This window comes from Pieris brassicae, chromosome 9 (assembly GCF_905147105.1).
Source record: "Pieris brassicae chromosome 9, ilPieBrab1.1, whole genome shotgun sequence".
NCBI classification, from domain to species: Eukaryota; Metazoa; Arthropoda; class Insecta; order Lepidoptera; family Pieridae; genus Pieris; species Pieris brassicae.
In genome coordinates, this window is record NC_059673.1 from 3,632,100 (window position 1) to 3,654,860 (window position 22,761).

At 32.4% G+C, this 22,761-nt stretch overlaps 1 protein-coding gene across 2 annotated transcripts in view; it reads right to left on the reverse strand.

Annotated features, from left to right (window-relative positions):
* LOC123714690 (neurogenic protein big brain) overlaps positions 1-22,761 on the reverse strand; it is a 69,436-nt gene that overhangs the window by 42,334 nt on the left and 4,341 nt on the right. For both annotated transcript variants that reach the window (XM_045669059.1, XM_045669058.1), the window contains exon 2: positions 20,197-20,323. In XM_045669059.1, coding sequence (XP_045525015.1) covers positions 20,197-20,323 — 127 coding nt within the window. The remainder of the gene's footprint in view (positions 1-20,196; positions 20,324-22,761) is intronic.

Genomic DNA, 22,761 nt, shown 5'->3' on the forward strand with positions numbered 1-22,761 from the left:
ATTCAGACAATAAGTCAACAATATTCCTTCTTTATTGCTATTAAAATTCAAAAAGTAACAGTTTGATTTTAACCGTGCAACCCGCGTGATAACGTCCACAGAATATAGAAAATAAGTATTTAATACACTGGCAACCTCGAATAAAAAATAAGCTTTTAATATTCGAACGAACAATGAAAGCCTGAAATTAAAATTTAAACAGAGAACAAAACACCTGTAGCGCGCAGCTAATAACTCACTGACCCAGAAATTCGTTACACAAACTCAATCGATAGTCTTCTATTTAACTTTTATCGAAACCCAATGTTAGTCCAGCTAAGTAATTTAATATAATAACCATATTACATTAACAGGAATTATCTTTGAACACGAGTTTCACAGATTAAATTAAATACCGTTGACAAACCTAGAAGGGAATATTAACGCGTCGTGATTTTATATGACGGTTTGATTTCCATCGAAAGAATAATTGTTTCGTAGCAATTCTTATATTACATACAATAAACACGTGCTGCAGTACTGACCAGTTTTGGCCTAGTGGCTTAAACGTCCCTAATCTCAGAGTTTGTGTAGTTTGTGTGAGCCTCAGCTCACCTGATGTTAAGTAATACCGCCGCCCATGGACACTCTTCATGCCGGACAGCTCGCGAGTGCGTTGCCGGCCTTTTCAGAATTGGTAGATTCTTTTCTTTAAGGGCCCTAAGTCGAATTGGTTCGGAAATACTTAATATATTTCACACAAATATAGAGTATTGAATCATAAGAATTAAATATTTAAATTAACTTAAAAAGTTTGGTCCCTGTGGAAGCGTACCTTTATTGCTGCCAGCATTTCCCCGAAGGAAATAAAAAAAAACCTAATTGTGTATCAAATAAAAAAGATCAAAGAAACGGCTGCAATCTGAGCCCAAGACCCATATAGGGTTGTAACGCCACTGGATCATTATGTATTATTAATACGAAGCGTGTCCATTTATTTCCAAATATGTTTGGAGTGTAAGCACACAAAATTTTTATTCTAATACTTTAATATTCTGCATATGCGTATTTGTTAACCATACGATTTGACGATAAGTCAAACTTTTCATATAAATAAGAAGCTATACCGTTCTGCCTTTTGATAAGACTTTTCGAATACAACCACTGAATATTAAACCGCTAAATAACCGACCTATAAGACGGCTATATTTGTACCACGTAAATTGTAATCCAATAACATACAAATTTACGTTGTAAACAACGCGACAATAAATCTAAAATAAGGCCAAATTAGACTCCGAATAATTCATGAATAATTTATAATTTCTCTTCGTTCGTCAGCCATGTAATTGTCACTAAATAGGCGATAGTAGATACAACTGTCAATTAGGCGATTTTTTTTTGTTATTGTAATACAAAAATTATAGACTATTAAAAAGCTTGATAAAAATATATCTGCGTCTGTTTTTTGATATCTTGATACAAGTGAGTCTTGTGTGCCTATATATAATAAGAAACTTAAACTCAGAATAACTTTATTCATATAACTAAACAAGTACACTTATGAACGTCAGAAAAGAAGATAAATTAATTGTAAATTTACATTTACTACCAGTTCACAATTCAAGGGCAACTGGCACGAAACTTTCCGCTACTCTTTATAATCGCTAAGTTTTCAGTCATACAAATTGTTTGAACTGGAGCAAATCAATCCCAAATATTAGGATCATTTAAATATTCGTCAAAATAACTTATATATTCGTCAAAGAACAGGGAATAGACTTCCATAGATTTAATGAAAAATAAGAATATTAGGATTCAACTATGGAGATGAAACCATAACTGCCTAAACTACATTTATTCCTTGTTTTTTTATAATTTAAATTACTTAGTCATTTGTTTTTGAAGCCTGTGTCTACCGAGCGATCCACCACGGCATGTTGCACCAAATGTATTTTAAAAACTGTTCCGCCTTTCAAAGTATTTTATCACCTCCCTTGTTATCACTGCCGTGTAATGCTTTCAAGGAGGTGTTTAAATTTTAAAAGGAAGGTTATTTAGACCAAAACTTTGATAACGTGGTGTAAAGACAAATCTATATAAAGAGGTTTAAAAATTCTTCTTTTTACTTCTACATTTTATTTTTTCTTCTATTTCAAATTTAAATAAATCAAAACGTTTAATTCATTTATATTTTGGTAATTCGGTACGACGAAAATTTAGAAGAAATCAAGATAAAATACGTATAGCAGTTGACCAGATGTTATCCAGGTCAGAGAATAGGGAATTGTATTGGACTCATTTTCTATAGTAGGTCTGAACCGGGCCTGGAGCAATACTAAATTAGAATGGGTAACATGTTTTTCGTTTATTACATTTCGTTCCGAAATCTCTAACAAATGGGAAATGTTTCATATTGATTGACTAAGCCACATATTTAAAAGTATAATTAGGTAATATAAAAATAATATAATTAAACAGAATAATCAAGTTTAATGATAACATATTGTGAATCTTAATAATAATAAGCGCCATTAAATATGAACAGTACATATTAAGCATAGCACCATCTATATAATATAAAACAGCGCGTGTTGGGACTTGTCTATGGTTCACTGTTATAATATCTTGCGTTACTCAGGTATAATATAATATAATAAATATTAGGTATATATATTTATTGCATTAGTTTTATTTGTAACGCTTTAAACATATGTCGCCAATTATAATAGTGCATAGTGTATGCCTCGACTTATTCCGTAGATAACTCATCTTTTCAAGGAGATAGGCAAATCGTATTTTAAGGTGACATCAAAACGCACAGACACACACAACTCTACCAATAAATTATTAGAAAATTGACTTTGTTAGTACATAATGTTCTTCATATATCGTTTAGGCAATATTTTTAATTTACAAATTGTATTCATTATCTTTAAAAAACTGGATTATCCATAAACTGTATAATAGAAAAATATACCGCAATGTAAATCAATATAATTGTTTAATCAAAAAACTTTATAGTCAATGAATTTGCCGCCATTCTTCGGTTTCCGGTGGAATAGATATCTCGTGTTCGCATCTGTCACTGTCAAATGGAAAGATCTGTGGAACCGTGTAATTTTCAATCGATTTAACCAGATTTAAACTTTCAAGAGATAACTTTAACGGCTTTCCGAAAATGGTGCAACAATCTTTTGGAAATTAAGAAAAGAAATATTAGTCTCCTCAATTACTAAACTCGTCATAACAATATCAATATACCTTTTTAATACTAAGATATGACTATCACTAGCATAATATAATTTATTACTTTGAGTTCTAATGAATTAAAATCGCGTCATTATACTTCATCTTACATCACATGATTGAACTTTATTGTTGTTTTGATTGATTAAATCAAACCTATTTCTATTAAAAATGATTCTATAAAGCTTTTCCTAGATTAAATGTCGATGTTTGAATGGATTTGTGCCATTTTATACGCGCAACATAATAATTATAATTTTATGTTATATATATATACAATGGTATATATAATTTTAAGTAAATAACTTTTAAATCTGGTGGACAGAAAAACTGTCCTGTTAATGTTTCCACCACACTATTGTAAACTTCTTTTTTAAGATTATGTATGCAATCAATAAATAAATATATCCCGAAGCTCTTATCTAAGCCTAACAATTGCCTTTGCTCACGCGTAATTTCTATGAAAGTACCATACACGATTTGTTTACATTACCAAAGAGGATATGAGGAAATATTTTGATAGGTGGGAAGACTATTTGGCAGTATTAACAATTAAGTTGTTTAAAATATTAAGTTGTCGGTTGTTTATTGTTTAATTTCAGATTTTTCCTATGGTTTTTGTTTCATGTAATTTGTTTAACTATATAAACTGTTTTGGCTTTGTAAATTGTCTAAATGTTTCTTTTAAAATATGTATAATTGTTACTGTAAGATTACTTATAAATAAATGTAGTGATCAATTTTATTGGTCTTATTGCCAGAAATCCGTTGCGCCAAGACAAAAATCTTTATATATTATCTTTGGATCTCTTTTGTATACTCAAGTATTCTTCGTTGAGGGTTCGTAAACACAATTTAAGAAACTGTATAAACATTCTAGCATCTATCATTGTCGTCTTCAACATCCCTGTAGTTTATAACATTGAGTTGAGAATTTTCTTGAATGTTTACGATGAAACTTTGAATGGTAACTTCACTTTAAAACTTAAATTGGACATTATTAGGGATTAGATTTTTGCTAAAATAAGCGACTCCCACTTCTTAAGAAAACATTGTTTTAAACATATAAATCGGTATTTTTTATCGGTCAAATATATTACTGTGTTACATATCAATACTCAAAAATGGGTAGACAGCTGGAAGCACTCGAAACGAAATAATATCGTGAAATCGCGTAAATATTCGTTAAAGCTGATTTATTAAAAGTCGTGTAGGTACATCAGCATTCTTCGTTCGCATTCGGCGTTCATTTTTAAGTTGATGATGGTTTCCTCACGATGTGTTCCTTCACTGTACGAGCGAGTGTTAAAACACACAAAATGAAAAGTCCAATGGTGCAAAGCGGTACAGTCTCGTGTTCATGCCACTACTTTCCTTACAAAATTAAGACTTACTAATGAAACGAAAATAAAAATCTTTATTCATGAGTGCTGTGTTAGTGTTTGGAACCTCAGAGTAAGAACCTATGTAGTATATTTGTAGAATCGAAATCCAATTTAGCATCATTTTTAGCACAATTTGTATGCGCTGTGTAATTTTATATGAGATGATAACGATTTTATATGAGATGACGCGGTAAAACACTTGCTTAACAATTTACTCACGCAGTAAAAAGTACATCAATTTAGTTTTATCATTAATTGCTGCGAGAACACAGTATGTCAGGCAGATGTTAGTTTCATTTAACGATTTCCACGATATTGACGTCAAGGCAATGGCCACAATCTCAATCAGGAACAGTGCATATAGCAACGTGATTTATACACATAACAATATAATACGTACATATTTATAAACGTCAAATATTATTGATTATAAAGAAACTTATTACCAATTTATATAGTCTAAGGCCAGCGATGGCATATGATATTAGATAATCTGTCTGATTTTTTACGATGAAATCAAAAACTTCACGGAACTTCATGCGGTTCTTATAAAGTTTATTGTTCAAGTTGATAAAGTTTATATCTCAAGTTAATTAAGTTTCTTGCTCAAGTTCATAAAGTTTATTGCTCAAGTTGATAAAGTATATATCTCAATTTAATAAAGTTTATTGCTCAAGTTAGTTAAGTTTATTGCTCAAGTGCATAAAGTTTATTGCTCAAGTAAATAAAGTTTATTCCTCAAGTTAACAAAGTTTATATCTCAAGTTTATAAAGTTTATATCTCAAGTTGATAAGCTTTATTTCTCAAGTTTATATCTCACCAGTGGCGTAACTATACCAACTGGGGCCCGTAGCAATTTCTTTTGATGGGGCCCTATCAGTAGAAATCGTTCCATTGTACTTAGTATAATTTTAATAAACTTCGAGAATTTCAGCGAACTCAATTACACGTTGTATATGTCCCACTAATGCCACAATAATAACTCCTCTCTTAGGCGAGAGGGAATGGTTTGTAGTCCCCACGATAGCCCAATGCGTGTTGCATTCATCCCTAGAACATAGTATCACAATGCAATTCATCATCTAGTCGCTAGCTTTACGATGAAGGAAACGTGAGGAAACCTGCATACATTTACAATGAAATAAAAAATAACAATTTTTTGAGCTCGCTGCCTCTTGGGCAGGGGCGCTCTTGGGTCGGGGGCCCGTGGCATTTTGTTATCCCTGCCACCCTTTTATTACGCCACTGGCTGGTTACAAATAAAGCAGACACACAAATGTGAGTGAAATGCAATATATGCCACATACTAATTTTCTAACTTTGTTACCAGTTATTTGTGGTACCAACTTTCCGATCAGTAATATTAATAGTTAATTGAATAAAGCCCTCAGGATGTACGCGTAATTTGTTGAGAGGCGTAACACAAATAGACACTTACTGTTCCCAGCGTAGTTCATTAAATTATCTCCAATAAATTAATAAATATAAACAACTCAGTTGCAAAATTATTGCTGGAAAAAGACTTGCCTTTATTTGACATTTCAAAGGACCCAAGGTAAAGTCTTGAACAATACATTACCCCAGATGCGCTTGGGTTGGGGTGAGATTCAGAAAGGAGATTTAGCGTGAACTATCACACCTTAGTAATACATTTTTGACATACGAGAGTCAGACTTAGCGCTAAGTCTCCTTTCTTAATGTTCCCTTTTGTAAATCAGCGCAAGACATTTCACTGTGTTCAAGAATTTTTTTTCTGTGAATGCGCATTTGACGTGTTTCTTGAAACATAACTCCGGACAAATAAGTAAAATTTTCAAATATATGTTATACTTAAGTTGGCGCATGGTAGACAGTACCGGTGACTCCAGAGCTGGTGTTTTCCTCGCTCAACGAATAAGTGAAATGCTGCCAGCGTCTACGGTGGCACAGGGACTAAACCTTATAAACTTATAAATTTTCTATTATTACTACTAAGTAGTGTATTGTTATAATTTTGAACTATTTATAATCCTTCTTTGCCAAAGGATATATGCATGAATAATAAAACAAACACGATATAATGAATTAGACAAATGATCCCAAGTACCCGCTTCCTTTAAGCATACCGTTTTCATTCAACGAAAGAAATTATTCATAGGATTTTAATCTTAATTACGTACAGATTAAAGATGTGAGTCGTGTGAATAAATGTATTAGCGTAGTTTTGTTTGTACTGAGCCCGAGTACTTTCCCACGCTCTTCTGTATTCTTATTACATTGTACACAGTAAGAAATTACAAGTATTTTGTATTTTAACTGCAAGAATATTTTTAATTTTAAGATACAATATTTAAAATAGAAATGATATTTTTAATATTGTCTTTGCTTTACGAGTAGCTCCATTCATATAAAACATCTATAATATTTTATATCAACTATTACAGAATTTAAGTCTTAAGATTGAAATTCGTTACCACAACAAAGTTCATGGCCGTTTTTGCCTCTATTTTGATATTTATTCAAGGCTCTCTGTGCCCAAACATTTATCATTCGATCATCATGGCCTGCAAGACCTACGTCATGTATTTTAATCAGTGAGCCATAAAGGTATATTCTTTCCACTACATTATTGTAAAAAAAAACTTTTTTTATTACTTATGTTATATAAAGGAGATTATTTCGTGCTCATATGCTACCAAAAGTTACTCATACATACTTATGTTTTGCTATTAATGGTTTAAAGATTTTTCGATTTTTCTAGAGAAGCTAATCGCTAAGTATACATTTAATTTCGGCTTGATAAAAAGCTTTTTAATTCAAACAAGAAATACTTTTCAAATAATTAACAAGGTGTCAGCAATCTCAGTCTATCAAAGCTGATTGACTCAACTTCGTTTAATTAAATTCTTTAAGTAAAATCTTTTCTAGCAGTCAAAGAGTCCATTGCCAAAATATTATTTAGTCCAAAGACTTGCCTTTGATATTGTCGCCTCCACCTATACGTTAGACAGTTTTAACCTTACTTTGATCCGTGTGGTATTATAGTAGACATTGGGACTATTTTTAATAACTCTTCAGGATACTAGACATCATTGTTCAAATCTCAAAGTTATCTCTCTTAAGTTAAAGTTAATCTCAATATATTTTTTCAAAAAAATAAGACTTAAAATTGTTACTTATGTTATGTTAGTGTAAAATAAATGAAACGTCTGGAAAATCTTAAAAACGCTTTTTGATGATCTTTAACAACATCGAACTATTTACCGAAGTACACATGTTATTTATTAAAAAAAAGATTTAAAGCCTATAATCGCATTCAAAGTTATGTATAAAATAATCAGAGATTTTTATTATAACAAAGCTTGTACTGTCGTATCTACACTACTGAGTCTATGCTAAAGCGAGCAGGCGGTAACGAATGGTGCTTATTTTGTTTAAGCCTGTCCGTGGGAACAGAGAACTTTTGCTTTAGCTTCGCGCTTTTAGAGTTCAGTTACATTATTTTTCATTATATGAGATGCTCTATATTATATAGGTACTATTTATGAACCTGAATTAATTGAGTATCAATTCTACATTATTTTGCGTTTCTCTAGCGCTCAGAACTCTTTATCTTGGAGCATACGGAGACATGTCAAACTCTCTAACTCTAACGGGATTTATAAGGTTTAAAAAAATTTCCTCCGCCTGTTGTAAGGTTTTCGTTTCCTATTTTGAATTTTTTTCTAACATTTTAGTTCATAAGGAATTTAAAGAAATTACTGCTGTGTCTTTCAGGCAGCAAGGTTAAACACTCTTAGTGGTTACGAGTATATATATACTATATAACCGGAGTCAATTGCAAATGCATAATGTATGTATATTTTATAGACGGTAATTTGAGAAAAAGGTAACACCCATAAAATATTATTCATCGAAGGGTTTTACTGTTTATTATTTCATCCTTCCGAGATCTTCTAATCTACCTTAAACACGTACAAAACATTTCTAATAAGCGTAAGTATCAAGCACTCTACATATTGGATCGGTATTCCAGAGAGAATCACGACTATCCGAGCGATAATGTGTTGCCAGGATAGGCATAAAATATTAATGATTTGTGGTAATATATGATAATGGCAAGTTCCGTTTCCGATACGAAATTAATTCTGTTCGAACGATTTAAGGTCGGAGGTTATTAATTATTCAAAACATAAAAACAGTTGCTTTTAATTATAAATCTTACAATAATCTCCGGTAATATAACGATAGACTAACAAACAAGACGTCTGAAATATCTTAACAGTTTGTTTTCCCTGATTCGAACCGAGGACCTTTGCAAGAATAAAGTACTCGAGAAACTAAATAAGCTCGCTTATTTACTTATATTTTCAAATACACATAATTATAAATATTCAGCGAAGCTAAGCCAATAATCGGCATTATTATATAATATTAATAAAATATTGAAAAAGCCTGGATTCAGAGTGTATTGCGGTAGTCTCTCGAAATATTAGTACTCAAAGCAAAATACAAATTCAAATAAAAACGGTTTCAGTAAAACAAGGCTAGCTTTGTAGCAAATAGTTCTATGCAATACGATGGGTCAATTTCTTAAGGGTCTTGTGGACCTATGAATCGAATATACTATTATTTCACCAGGTTATGAACATTTAGATTCTATTCTGTTTACTATAAGACGACAACCGCTCAAATTTGGCCCCACATTGAATACACCTCTAAGTAGGAGCTAATTTTTTTGATCAACGATTGATATAGGACCGTTTATAGTAAAATTGTGAATTTTCATTAACAAAGTAACTAAATAAATATGTAACAGTTGAACAAGCTCCTTCCACTTCACCGTATTCAACGAAGAGCGATTCGAATCGCAAATGAATAGTCGCTTTTTGACCGTCTTCGCTTTGCATAGAATGTATGTGAAGAGTATTGTTCGGATTAACACCTACAGTTGAGTTTTGTCATCGGACGTCGCGTATCACTTCGTCGTTCGTCACAACGGCGCGCTTTTAAGGCAGTATACCATTTTGCATTTTGTTTGAAATATTTCCTAACCAATTCGACTTAAGATCCTTCAAGAAATAAGCGTACCAATTCTTAAAAGGGCGACGTACTTGCGATCGCATCATGTTATATAATAAAATACGTCATTTCCTTATTTGACTTTGACGTGCTGTATACCGGCTTAAAACTCAACGTAACAATTAATTAAATAATTTGTTCGTCACATGTTTTAAGATTAAGTAACCCCTAAGCAATGAGGGCTATTTTACAGTCATTTAAGGCTGAAGATTGAAATAACGGCGATTAATATCATCAATATATAGACAGCGGCAAAAAAGAAATAAAACTCAATATAATTGAACCGACTCTTTCGTACGGATATAAAAAAGATGTTTTCCCCTTTCACCTACTCCCCTTACCTCTGCGTTTGGTAACTTGAATCTTCTCTAATTGGCGCAAACAGTAATTAGCCCGAATTTGCCATATTCAGTTTTGTAAAACATCTCGGCTCTCTATTCAAGACAAATTATACTGCATTTTCTAAACATAATAATATTTCTCCCTATTCAATATAATGGAAAAAAAATTGTGTCGAACCTTTAACCCCTAAACAGCTAAAACTTAGTTTAAAACTCAGCTTAAACTAAAGTTTGTAAAAACTGTTCTATTATATAGATCAATCAATTAATATGTGGGTATTATAGTAAGATTATAAATACAATATAAACTTTTTAGAACATAAAAAAGGAAATTAGAAGTATGACAAGCAAAAACTTTTTGGTACCATTAAAGCCATAAACATTTGTCATGATTTAACATGGAAAACATTCGAATTTCAAATGTAGGCTCGGGGGGAAAACTATAAATATTCGATGACGCAGATGCAATTTCACCTGCTATCATTCTACCCGTCTGGTCCGTTGCAACTGTTGAAACAATGCATGGGAAAATTCGAGGATAAAATCCTATTATTTACTATATATTGAGGCTATTCTTGACACCACGTGAGTAGTGTTATTGGACACTTTGTTTTGATAGATATATATTATTCAGTAAATTAAGTTAGATCGAAATGTTAAATTGGTTTCTTTTGTACACATTTGAATAATTTTTAAAAAATATCATTTACCAGTGTGTGATTAATTGTCTGTTGGTGAGGTTTTTATCTCTGAAACTATTGAAACGGTTAAAAACGTTACCATTAAGCTTTTTACTATAGTGTTCATATCGGACGTGAAAAATCCTATCCTGAAACAATACATTTTTATCTGCATCGTTGCATAAAGGCATACTGTAACAGATATCAATATAATGAGTCTTTGTTCTGATGCTTTGTATCGTGTTGCTTTATTTGTTACGAACAATACCGCAATATATAGTTCTGAAGCAACAATACTTAACGCTATAACCTATTCAAGAATGCAAAACTTGTATGTTGTGACTACTAATTTAGACAAGAAACCACGAGCTTATTTATTGATGTTAATCAGATTGAAATAGATATTATATATATTGAGCTCAATACGTGAAATTTTGATTTGCATTTTCGGTCTGATAACTGACTGATACCCGAGCTCCAAGTGGCCGGTAGGTAAGGTGACAGTTCCTTGTGGGCCAAGAATCGCTTCGGGTTACTCCATCGGTAAACTATCGTGAATTAGTTTATAAAAACCAATTAGACATGGCTATTGCATTAGAAATATAAAAATCTTATATTTCATATATAACGGAATTTTCACATAATATACATTACCTATTGATTTCGTTATTATACTTTATTTCAATGAGAAACTTTAGCCGTACTAGTGAAATGCATTCAGGCCACGTACGCCTGCAGTCCCAAAGCAAAACGATGTGATCTGTGCTCTTTGAATATACGAAACATTAAAGTTTCGTGGCACAGCCGACGTGAAATGTAGATATTAAAACCTGTATGATTACGAGCTTTTAATATTCCGAATGTTGTTGCTTTGCTTAAATTACAAGTTGCTTCCTAACGAATACTTTATTAACATTTGGGTTCATATAAAATAACTGTCACATAATACGAGACGTATGTCATACTTTTTTGATATTTCTTTAAGCTACGAATATGAATAATAATTACGATTCCAGACAAGACTGACCATGACAAAAGTGATTGTGATACATAGTAATAAACAAAATAAAAACAAATCTTATAGAATAAGAATAAAACTTTAAACTTTCGGCTCCGTAAAAGGATACCGCATTTGCATCATGCTTGACAAGTTCAGGCATCTGTAGTCTATGCTTTTCCGCCGTATTCATAGAGTTCAAATTCCACAGATTATAGAGGCGCTGATACACGTGCATAAGCTGCACGTGCAGGATACAACCGCCTAACATCTGCTGGGTTCACTGCTCCGTCTGAGACCCTTCACTTAATAAGTGATTATACTGAGATGAGATAATAATAACAAGTAGAAAGGGAAATTTCTACTTTGATAAAATATGTTAATAGAAAATCATATTTATTTGTTTTACCAATGGTGAGAAAAATGGAAAAATCATGCGTTAAAAATCAACAAACAATTTGACGACAATGATAATATGTCTGTGTCAAAAATACATCAATGTTCGAATAGGCATTTTAGATGTGCAAGGCTTTAAAATAACGCCAGTAAAGCAGGGCAACAAATTCATAAAGTTCTATACAATCAACAAGCCTAGAGAAAAATAACATAATACTGTTATCATAAATTAATATGACAAAAAACAATAACTAACCTAAAGTAAATTATTAAAAAGAATCTCTTTAGACAAGGTTCAGAAGATACTGGCAGCGTTCCTCCTTTGAATAGCTAGACTAATTCTTTCTCCGATTTCTTTGTAGCTGCCAGCTCTTCGGTCTCCTGTGATGTCGACTAACCTTTTTGATATTATCTTAAAAATCCTTAGTCATTATAGTATAATAATTATACTATATATATTGTAGCCTAGCTAGGACCCCACGGACCGAGGGTCTCGACACCAACGACACTAGCCTAGTATGTTGTCTCAAAAGTTCAATTCTGTAAAGTCATGTCATGGAATTGTGTGAGAACGACAATATTTACCAAACGAACGAACGAACGAACAATATTTTCCATTCATCTTCTTTGGCCTACGTTGTAAAAATATTATATATATTGATTCATATATTGGATATGAATCAAGTTTTATAGAAGTATTTATGCAGGCGGAATAACTCGTGTTTTTGCTATGACAATATTAATGAGAACGAGTTTTAGCTGGACATAATGACTTGACGCCAAAACTAAAAGAGAACAAAGGATGCATTTACACAAAGATATAACAAAAGAGCGTGTAATTTTCTGTTATAAGTAAAAGGCGAACCCATTTTTTGTCATTATCGATTTCATATACGCACGCAAACTAAAGGTCTTACACGTTTTTTTATTTAATAGACTACATTTAACTTTAGGGGCTTTTTATCCGAAAAAATATATTTATACATCCCTTATATTCCTTTTGTTTTAAAGTTGCACCGTGTACCTGTTAGTCTAGTTAGCATTCAAACTCAGCTCAGCTAAGCTCAGGACACCAATGAATGAGATAAATATATATAAAGATAACACTATATATAATACTTAATATTGTTAGATAATTTATTGGCCCAAAATTAATTCAAGTTCTTAAAATAGCAAAGACAATAAAATTTGTTATTTGATTAGGTACACCTCAGGAGAAATACAATTAAAGGGTGTCTCAGACAAAACAAAATATCAATTAAATCTCGTTTTATTTAATGTTAATTTAAAGAGAAATTCCTGAAGTTTATTTATGAAAACAAACCCTTTGCAAAATGGTAGCAATACCGGAAGGGCTACAGCCACTGATGGAGCCACTTCTCATGTTACAAATGACTCGTTAGCTGGTCTTCATGATTGATAAGCTGAGGAGACATCAATTGGCCACCGAGGAGCGCTGATTTAACGCCTGCTGATAGAAATCAGCAATTTTAGGTAGCCCCATAGGAAGAATCCTATGGGGCTACCTAAAAAGCAAAGTTGCCACCCAACCTGAATGTTTTGAAGCAAAGCATCACTGAAGAAATCAAGTCTATTCAAAGAGCGATACTCCAGCGAGTTATTGAAAATTTTAGCTCCAGGTTAAATGAGTGTGAACAAATGAATAGTGCGCATTTGCAAACGGTTGTTTTTCATAAATAAATTTCAAGATTTGCTCTTTAAATTAACATTAAATAAAACTAGATTTAATTGATATTTTGTTTTTTATTTAACATCTAAAAACGACAAACATTCTGAGACAACCTTTAGATGTTGGAAATTATTCTCAGATGGCGATAAATGGCAGGGAGAATTTCACTGTGGCAGTCATTGTGAATTCAGTGTGCGATTCAATAACTTTTGTATTTTTTCGTTACTTATTCAATACAAAAACTATATTTTTCGGGGCAGGTGTGTGTCAAAAGTTAAATTTATTGTTGCGAGGCTGAACGCTGATGTTAGCAAAAGATATTTATGTACATGTTTGAGTTCATGAACTACACAATAGTTTCGATCGTTTTGGACAACTATATTTGACACCTGCTTATTTACTATTCTATTTAAGTTCCTACTTAGTGCACCATATAGTTCCAAATACAGCCGTGGGACGGGGAGCCGGGGGTTCGAGCTTCCTGGAATACTACACTTGTCATTTATACATCTTAACCTAGTAATGTTTTTAAGCACATATAATTTCGGTTCATGGATAATATATACATCCTAATCTAAGACATTTTTATGTATAGAAGACCGGGACGCATTTCACCCCAAAATAATCTTATACATCATAAGGTAGACAACGGTGTGACGTGAGTAGAAAAGGTAAGAAAAGGGTCTTAAGGGTTATCTGATACCTTATACTCATTTTGTTATTTTTATCAAGATGAGATCGCGCTTAGACTTAACAAAATGACAGAAGAAGCTTATAACTTTATGAGTATAGAATCTTTATTTATCTTACTCATAAATATAAAATAACTCAAAAAAATCCCTATGCACCGACAATTAACAACGTATAAAAACTTTACGATTTATAACTCAACTCAAGTAATAATGACTTATTATCCGTATTTTTTTATGTTATAGGCAAGTGTCCTGTGTATTTCTATGTAGTTCTGTGTCTGAACCACGTTAAATAATTTTTTGGTTTTATCACAATGTTTCCCTTCACCGTGCAAGTGCTTCTCTAAAACACAAAATGATCAAAGAAACAAATGCAATCCGTCATAAGGTTGTGTAGCGCCACTGGATTATCACAATTTAAAAGCGTATAAAATCTACAATGAATAAACAATGTCTAAAATAAATTAAAACACGGCACATGGCGACCTTTGTCACAAAACATTGTATAGAAATTGTGGTAGTTGTACTTTGATAGGTTTCGTATAACCATAAAGTCTATTGTCGTTACTTTATGAAGCACATTATTAAGCAGAACCCATACAAATCCTAGTTTCCAAGGATGCAAAGCGTAGACTACACAAAGTCTATAGAGGCCTGTATAACGTCAAATATTCGTTTACGTCAATACGATTGACAGCTCGATATACCACTTTGTATATTCTGTTACACAGGTTACTTTTTAGTACCAATGCAATGCGGGGCCGCTTCTTAATTTTTTTTTATACTCGGGCATTATAAGTTTACCTGGTAATGGTTTTAAACCAACAATTAAATATAATTTTTAATAACAATTAAACTTCCTATTCCTTCTATTTCAAGCCCAAAACCGATAGAATACAAAATCAATTATAACTTTTATATTTTTGATAGTCAAGTAAAAGTATATTTTTTCCCTTCTCATAGTGAGCCCGGGGGAAATAAGACAAAAGTTTCAGCATAGTTGCTGCGAGTAAACTACGTTTTAAAAAGTAAAAACCTAATACACTGACGTGCTGTTACTATTCGTTGGTCACCAAACTATATATGTTCGTAGCATAGGTATGTTCACAATACAAAGTGCGTGGTCGAGGTGACTGAAGACAAAAGGTGTTGAATGTCAAAAAGTATCACACCTGTAGAGAAAGTTATATTATCTGTATTCATTTCCCCGGAGTTGACATCGACTAAAAGATGAAGGGTTTTTGCAGAAATTACTCACGGTGCCCTCTATTTTCGCGGATTGTTTGTCTGGAGATTTAAATTTGGATATTATTGGATCCCTGGTGTTTGATAATTTTAGGCCGTCTTCTCTATTATAAGTTTATAATAATACATAGCTCCAATCCGTTAAAAAGTGTTTTCTTTAAATATTCCAGTTGTCTTATAGGTATTAGCTTCAAATTACATCTTGATAAATCTTAATTACAGACAAGTCATCATTCTATCTCTGACATGTGGCTTTGGAGTCTAAAACTTGCCTGGTTTAATTAAATAATTGCGCACTTTAAATAAAATCATTGATTCAAAACTGCTGTCTGCTGTGCAATATTTATTGATCAACAAATTGTCCATGCTTGCTATAATCGTGAAACAGTTTTAGATGAAATATGGTAACACTGAAATAAATTAATCATATCATTTAAAAAACTACTTTCTGGACAATGCTTTATTAAATAAATGGCAGAATTTGTTAAAATGTTAAATTTAAAAATACTCCTAGATGAATCTACGTCAAAAAAACGTGAAACGAAAAGTGTTAGCGAATGTCCACTCTTAGACATTCTTAAGTGTCGACTACAAGGCGCACTTAAACCTAGGCTTAAGTGCTCCAGCATCTAAGTTTGCAAATTCTTATTACACTGTAAAAGGTAGGAAGATACTACTGCAGATATACATAATATATGATGTGAAATTTTATAACATTGAATAAATAAATAAAAAAGGCAACAAATAATATGTATTTAAAATACTTTATAACATATTCATACTAACACATTCGGTGTTTTATCAAGGCTAGTACAGATACCGGCAACATTATTGAGCATTAAACCAGGGAGTGGGGGAAAGTTTGCGCATCGTACACAGCGCGGGACACAAACGTTAACTGATTTACCAATCACGCGATCGACACGTCACCCGCCGCAACGCACTGCTTTGGTGCACCACATACCAAATCAAGTGTTCAAGATGTTTGCCGGTATCTGTAGTAACATCCAATAGCGAAATATTTGATGAATTTTATAGTTGGTTTTTTATCGTCCAACTTGCTTGGGTTGATGGTCTCAACTTCTGGCAAAACAATACTGAAAACATTGAATCTATTGAGTACCCATAACAATGTTTATTCATACAACAAAAATATGAAAACTACTGTTTTTAGTTTAAAGAATATTAGTTACAATAAAATAATAATATTTTTTCCTCCCACATCGATTTTGTTCCCTTTGGTCCGTGCGGTTCATTTTTATAATTCAATTACTGGCCTTAATTTAAGATTTAAGTTGGAAACTGGTAGATAGTACTGGTGACCCCAGAGCTGGTGCTTTCCTCGCTCAACGAATAAGTATCGCAATACAGCGAGGAAATGCTACCAGCGTTATAGGTACTGCTATTGGCTAATAATAATAATAAAAAAATAATTATTTTTATTACTATGTAGGTTAAGATAATTGTAAATACTGTATATTTGATTGTTATGTTTAGGTTTTAATAAAAAATATTGTTTATAATAAGTGTATGCTCATGTACAAGTCGTTATCTTTAACAGTTCGTTGCCAAGAGATCTATATATTCATATATTACGCTGAGGTACAGATAACAAACAACTTTGTAGCAAGTAATCAAGCCTGGTAATAGGAATGGACAAGGTGTGCAACGCTGAAAAAGCATTCAGCAAAGACAAAATGGTATTTTGAAATGGGTCACCTCAATAAATTTGAAAAATATTGTCTCCTTTATATATAAAGGATTTTTATAATTCAATTATTGAGTACGATGAAAATGCCCATACGTAGTCCGGTCAATCATAAAGATAATAATTCCGAATGCAAATAGATATGTCCTATATATGCTTAGATAAAGATGATGTGAGATTGTTTGTTAAGGGAGACTCACGTCAATATTTTTAACATTCCCAAATATTTACCAAAATAAATCTCAATACTTTATTATAAAGCTAATTTCTTTCAATGGTAAGCCTGTCTGTCAATGGTGGTATTTAACGTTCAGTGAAACTAAGCTTTTTTTTATATAACAAGGGGCAAACGGGCAGGAGGCTCACTAGATCATAAGTGACACCGCCGCCCATGGACACTCACATTGCCAATAGGCGTTGCTTGTCTTTAAATAAATAGTACGTTTTTACTTTGAAGGACCTTAAGTCGAATTGCTTTTATTGTATGTAACAGGAGGCAAATGGACAGGAGGCTCATCTGATGGTAAGTGATACCACCGCCCATGGACACTCACATGGCCAGAAGGCTCGCAAGTGCGTTTCCGGCCTTTTAAGAATTGGTATGCTCTTTTTTTGATGGTCGCATTGGTTTGATAATTCTTCAGTACACACACGCACTCATCACATTTTTCAGTCCACATAGTAGTGCGCGGCATAAACTGCTTATTTGACGAAAAGCAAGCTCATTTTTCTATTTAATATTTTTTATATAGTAATTTCAATTTACTAGCGCTTATTATAATAATAAATTTCGTCGTTATGTAGGACTTTATAAATACTTTTACTATCTTATGCAATCAAGTCAACTGTGGAATCGACTCCCGGTGGGAGCTTCCCTGAGCTCAATCTATTCAAAGTAAGAGTGTACTCCTCCCTCAAAGGCCGGCAACGCACCCAGAAAAATGGGTATCCATTGACTGCGATGACTGCTCTTTTTGAGCGTCCCGTAGGCTCGTTTCCCCCCTATTATATAAAAAATAATACTCATAGTAGTAGAGCAGTCTTAAGAACCGTAAAATACAAAAAGGGCGGGTTTTGTAGACAATATAAAACAATTATACTTTATTGATTTCACTTCTGAAATTGAATGGTTGAAGCGAAATGTTAGTTCTAAAACAAAAATCAATTCAAATTAATATTGGAGAATGGTAGAAAATAATTTGATATATAGTTTGAAAGATATTTAAGAATCAGGTTGATTGCCCGAGTCCCTTGTTTTAGAAGAACGCGTTTTGGCCAAAACTCAGCGATATGAAGATTGGGTATTCACTTTGAAATCAAATTTGCTTTAGTTTTTAAAATTTAATATTGGTGTAATTGGTTTAACTCTTTGTTTGTTATGCTCAGCAGGCACATTAAATCTTGTATATTATTTTTCTTATACCAATGTGCGACTGTGCCGGGAAAGCTTGTATATATAACTTTATTATATATACTCCTTTGTCTATATAAACTATAGTTAAAACGGACAGTATAAAAGTCACCCCGCAGGTAAATTCGCTTTTGTCTTCTCAAACATAGTATGTACGCCGCGATGTCCCAAAGTTAATTAAAACCGGAAATGAAACTGTCATTAAAAATTAAATATAGCGAGCAGAACTTAAATCAGTAAATAAAATGCGGGAGTTGGAATAAAAATTTTAAATTTTTAACGAGTGCAACTTTTAATAATGATTTAGCGCTTCATTTTTTACAACTGCAATTTTATCTCGGCGTTTTATTTTGCGATAACTTATTAAATATGTATCTTATTAAGCGTTATTCTTTTGTTACATACTTCCGTATCTATATATATATACATATATCCCTATTTCCCTTGGTCACGTCATCAAGCGTGAAAGGCTGGACCGATGTCGCTATTTTTTGTTTGTTTTATTTGTTATTATCAGGAGGAGGTTCAAAAATTAAGAAAAATAGGCGGAAATTGGAAAATTTAAGAATACTTAACCATCATATTCCGTAATCTTGACTGTTTGTAATTTTATATATTCTTACTTTTTTGATGTAACCTTATGGTGTTTGACATAACATTGACAGAATGCCCGCTGCAATGAGGATGCAAGAAAAATTTATATCGATTAAAACAAATGCTTCGATCGGAGTTATTATATTGATAAAATACATATAAAATAATTACGAATCACTAATTGTTTGTGGCAACAATGTTTAAAATCCATGTTTATACATGGCCACTTACGTCGCCTGCCCCCTGTCGGAATACCAACAAAACTATTTATATACGCGCCAGACATACAAAATAAAAATATTGTATATCATAAAGCATTAGAATAACACACTTTCTTTCTGAAATCTTTTTTTAGTTAATTATACCAATAAGAAATCAATATTCATAGTTAAGACAGGACAACGTATGTCGGGTCCGCCGGATATAAATATGTCCCTCGGTCATATATGTTTAAACTTAAATTAACAGTGTCAGTATGGGCAGGTCATTCTACACAAATCCCGCATTACACAAATTAAAACTTCTTTGACGGGAAGCCTAATTCACTTTATATCTTGATTTAAAATCAAACCTTTACTACCGTACTCGGTCGTTAATTAAATGATATTCAGTGATTGTTAAAAATATATACACATTGGATGTAAGTCACCCAGGATTTGTTAATTGTGAATACGCAAATGTAAAATAACTCTTCAAACTAAAATCTTTATAAAAGTACCCCAATGTTAACATCAACACTGACATATTAATTAAAGTATATAACTTACCCGTAAATGGCAGCTGCACCAGCTATGGCGCCTCCACATTGAGCAGCTACGTACAGAGCTGCACGTAGCGGTGACACACGCCGCCGGACACATAATGCTGCTGACACAGCTGGATTCACATGAGCACCTAGAATTGATTTCACTCGAGTAAAGCCATACATGCTGATTTATTTATTTACACATCGTTGCATTAAAATATACACAAATAAAATAAAAAAATTATAACGGATGCAACGGTCGGCCTTATCGCTAAAGAGCGATCTGTTCCAGGCAACCCTAGTAAGACAAAAACTGAAAAAAAAAGGAAAATGATGAGTAATGTGCAATAAGTACCAAATGTAGGAAAAAATTATAAAACCTTAATCTAAAGTAATCCAAAAAAATATTTAAAAAATGTGTGCATGTACACGTAAGAAGTGGAACTTCTTATGTCCTTAATGAACTTATGGCCTTATTTTTCGAAAAATGATCTACTATATGCAACCTTACAGAAATTGGTTAAATAAAGTTAAATAAGATAAAGTTTAACAAAAGGGTTTTATTATCAGAGACATGAATACAAATAATACAATTATTACGAAGGTTATTACAGAATTTCATTAATTGTAATAGAATTATTACTATCATTGTTATCTTTATTATATTTTTTGTTATTAATGGGTTGGAATCTCTTCGAATCAACCGTGGTAGGGACTAGAAAAAGATGGCGCATAACGGAAAATAATATGACGCGTAACCAAAAAAGGGGCGGTATTTTTTTTTACAACGTCGATAAAGAAGTTTCACTTCAATAACAATCGAAAAACTAAAAAACTTATCTCACGGATTTATGAATGGCGATGCAATACAAAAGAAAAGAAAAAACAATAATTGCACAAGTCACGATTGATCAGGATAGGACGAGGTTAAGAAATATTTATGCAGGAGAGTTATTATTTAGATTTTGGAGTATTGCCAACTTAGAATAGAGTACTCTACAAACAGTTGGGTCGAACACTTATTACTCGATACTCTTATTTTCATGTTTTTTTATTTGTAGTATTTGTCTCCCAAATAGTTGCTCCCTTTTAACTATTAAAAACATTCAATTGTGGAGAAAATAAAATAAATTTCCAATACAAAATGTTCATGAGTTTCGTAACTGTCATTTAATGTTCAACCCGTCGATACGGTAAGCTCTCCCCCCAAATTAAAGACCGTATTTAAAAAAAAGGTGAAAATCTACCAGATATATCCACAATAATGGCGTATTTGGGATTTTAAAAATATCAGTAATTAAACATATTATGCGTGCAATCAGACACTTATTACTTTTTGTATTAGTTTATTAATAAAGTACTGAACTAAATATTTATTTTGTATTCATTGCATTAGTTTTAGGCGGTACAATATTTGCCAGATACAAGTATACAGGAAACTTAATTTTAATACAAAGTTAAATTACTTGACATTTTATATGGTGGTATCCATATCTACATATTAGAATACATATTATATGCTATGTAATAAAAAAGGTATCGAGCCTAATATTTCGAAACAATTTAAATATTTTGTTAAGAGCTTAACTAAAGCTACAGAAGCTGCGTTATGCGCTATATAATTTCGTAAAACGACCAATTACGTTCAAAGTGCATTCCATTTGCATACATTTACAGTTTACACATACTATATGTTAGGTTCTATGTTTTTTAATTAAATATAAAATATCTAATTTATTTTAATACATTTGGTAGGAATAATATTAAGAGAAGTGTTGGCCTAGTGGCTTCAGTGTGCGACTCTCATCCGTGAGGTCGTAGGTCCACTTGTGTACTAATGAAATTTCTTTCTATGTGCGCATTTAACATTCGCTCGAACGGTGAAGGAAAACATCATAAGGACACCGTCAAGTCTAAGACACAAAAAGTCGTCGACGAGGCACAGGAGGTTGATAACCTAATTGTCTATAAGATTGATCATGAAACAGATTCAGAAATCTGAGGCCCAGGCCTAAAAAAAGTTCTAACACTACTTATTTATTTTATTTTAATAATAATACCGACATATTGTAAAATAAATTTGCTTCCCGGGCTTTCCCGACCTTCTAGCTCCCAACTGTACGCTTAAGATCAGATTCAGTCGCGCTTCGACCTATATGTTTTGATGAGGGAGTCATACTTATCGCTAAGTTTCGCCTCTATATCTGGAGGTTCGTGCTAAGAATGACTTCTATATGTCAAAAACTCTGCAAATCGTTGACGATTCGAATTGCTCTTGAATGCGGTCTAGGGAAGGAACTTAACAAACTACTACTGTATATTTAGTTTTTTTTTTTTTTTTTTTTTTTATAAAATACTTATTATTATTACTTATTAAACGCTGTGATTATTACTAACAACGTTCCTTTGTAAATCGGTGTTCGAAAAAAATAAACAATCGAACTAAATTAAAAAATACTCAAACACGACGTTATTGACTATTGTGAATTGCGATTGCAATTTGTAATAATTTCCAACTCACGTTTTACAACTTCGAATTCATATTCTATTGAGTTTTTATATATCTATAACGCGTAGTATATGTGTT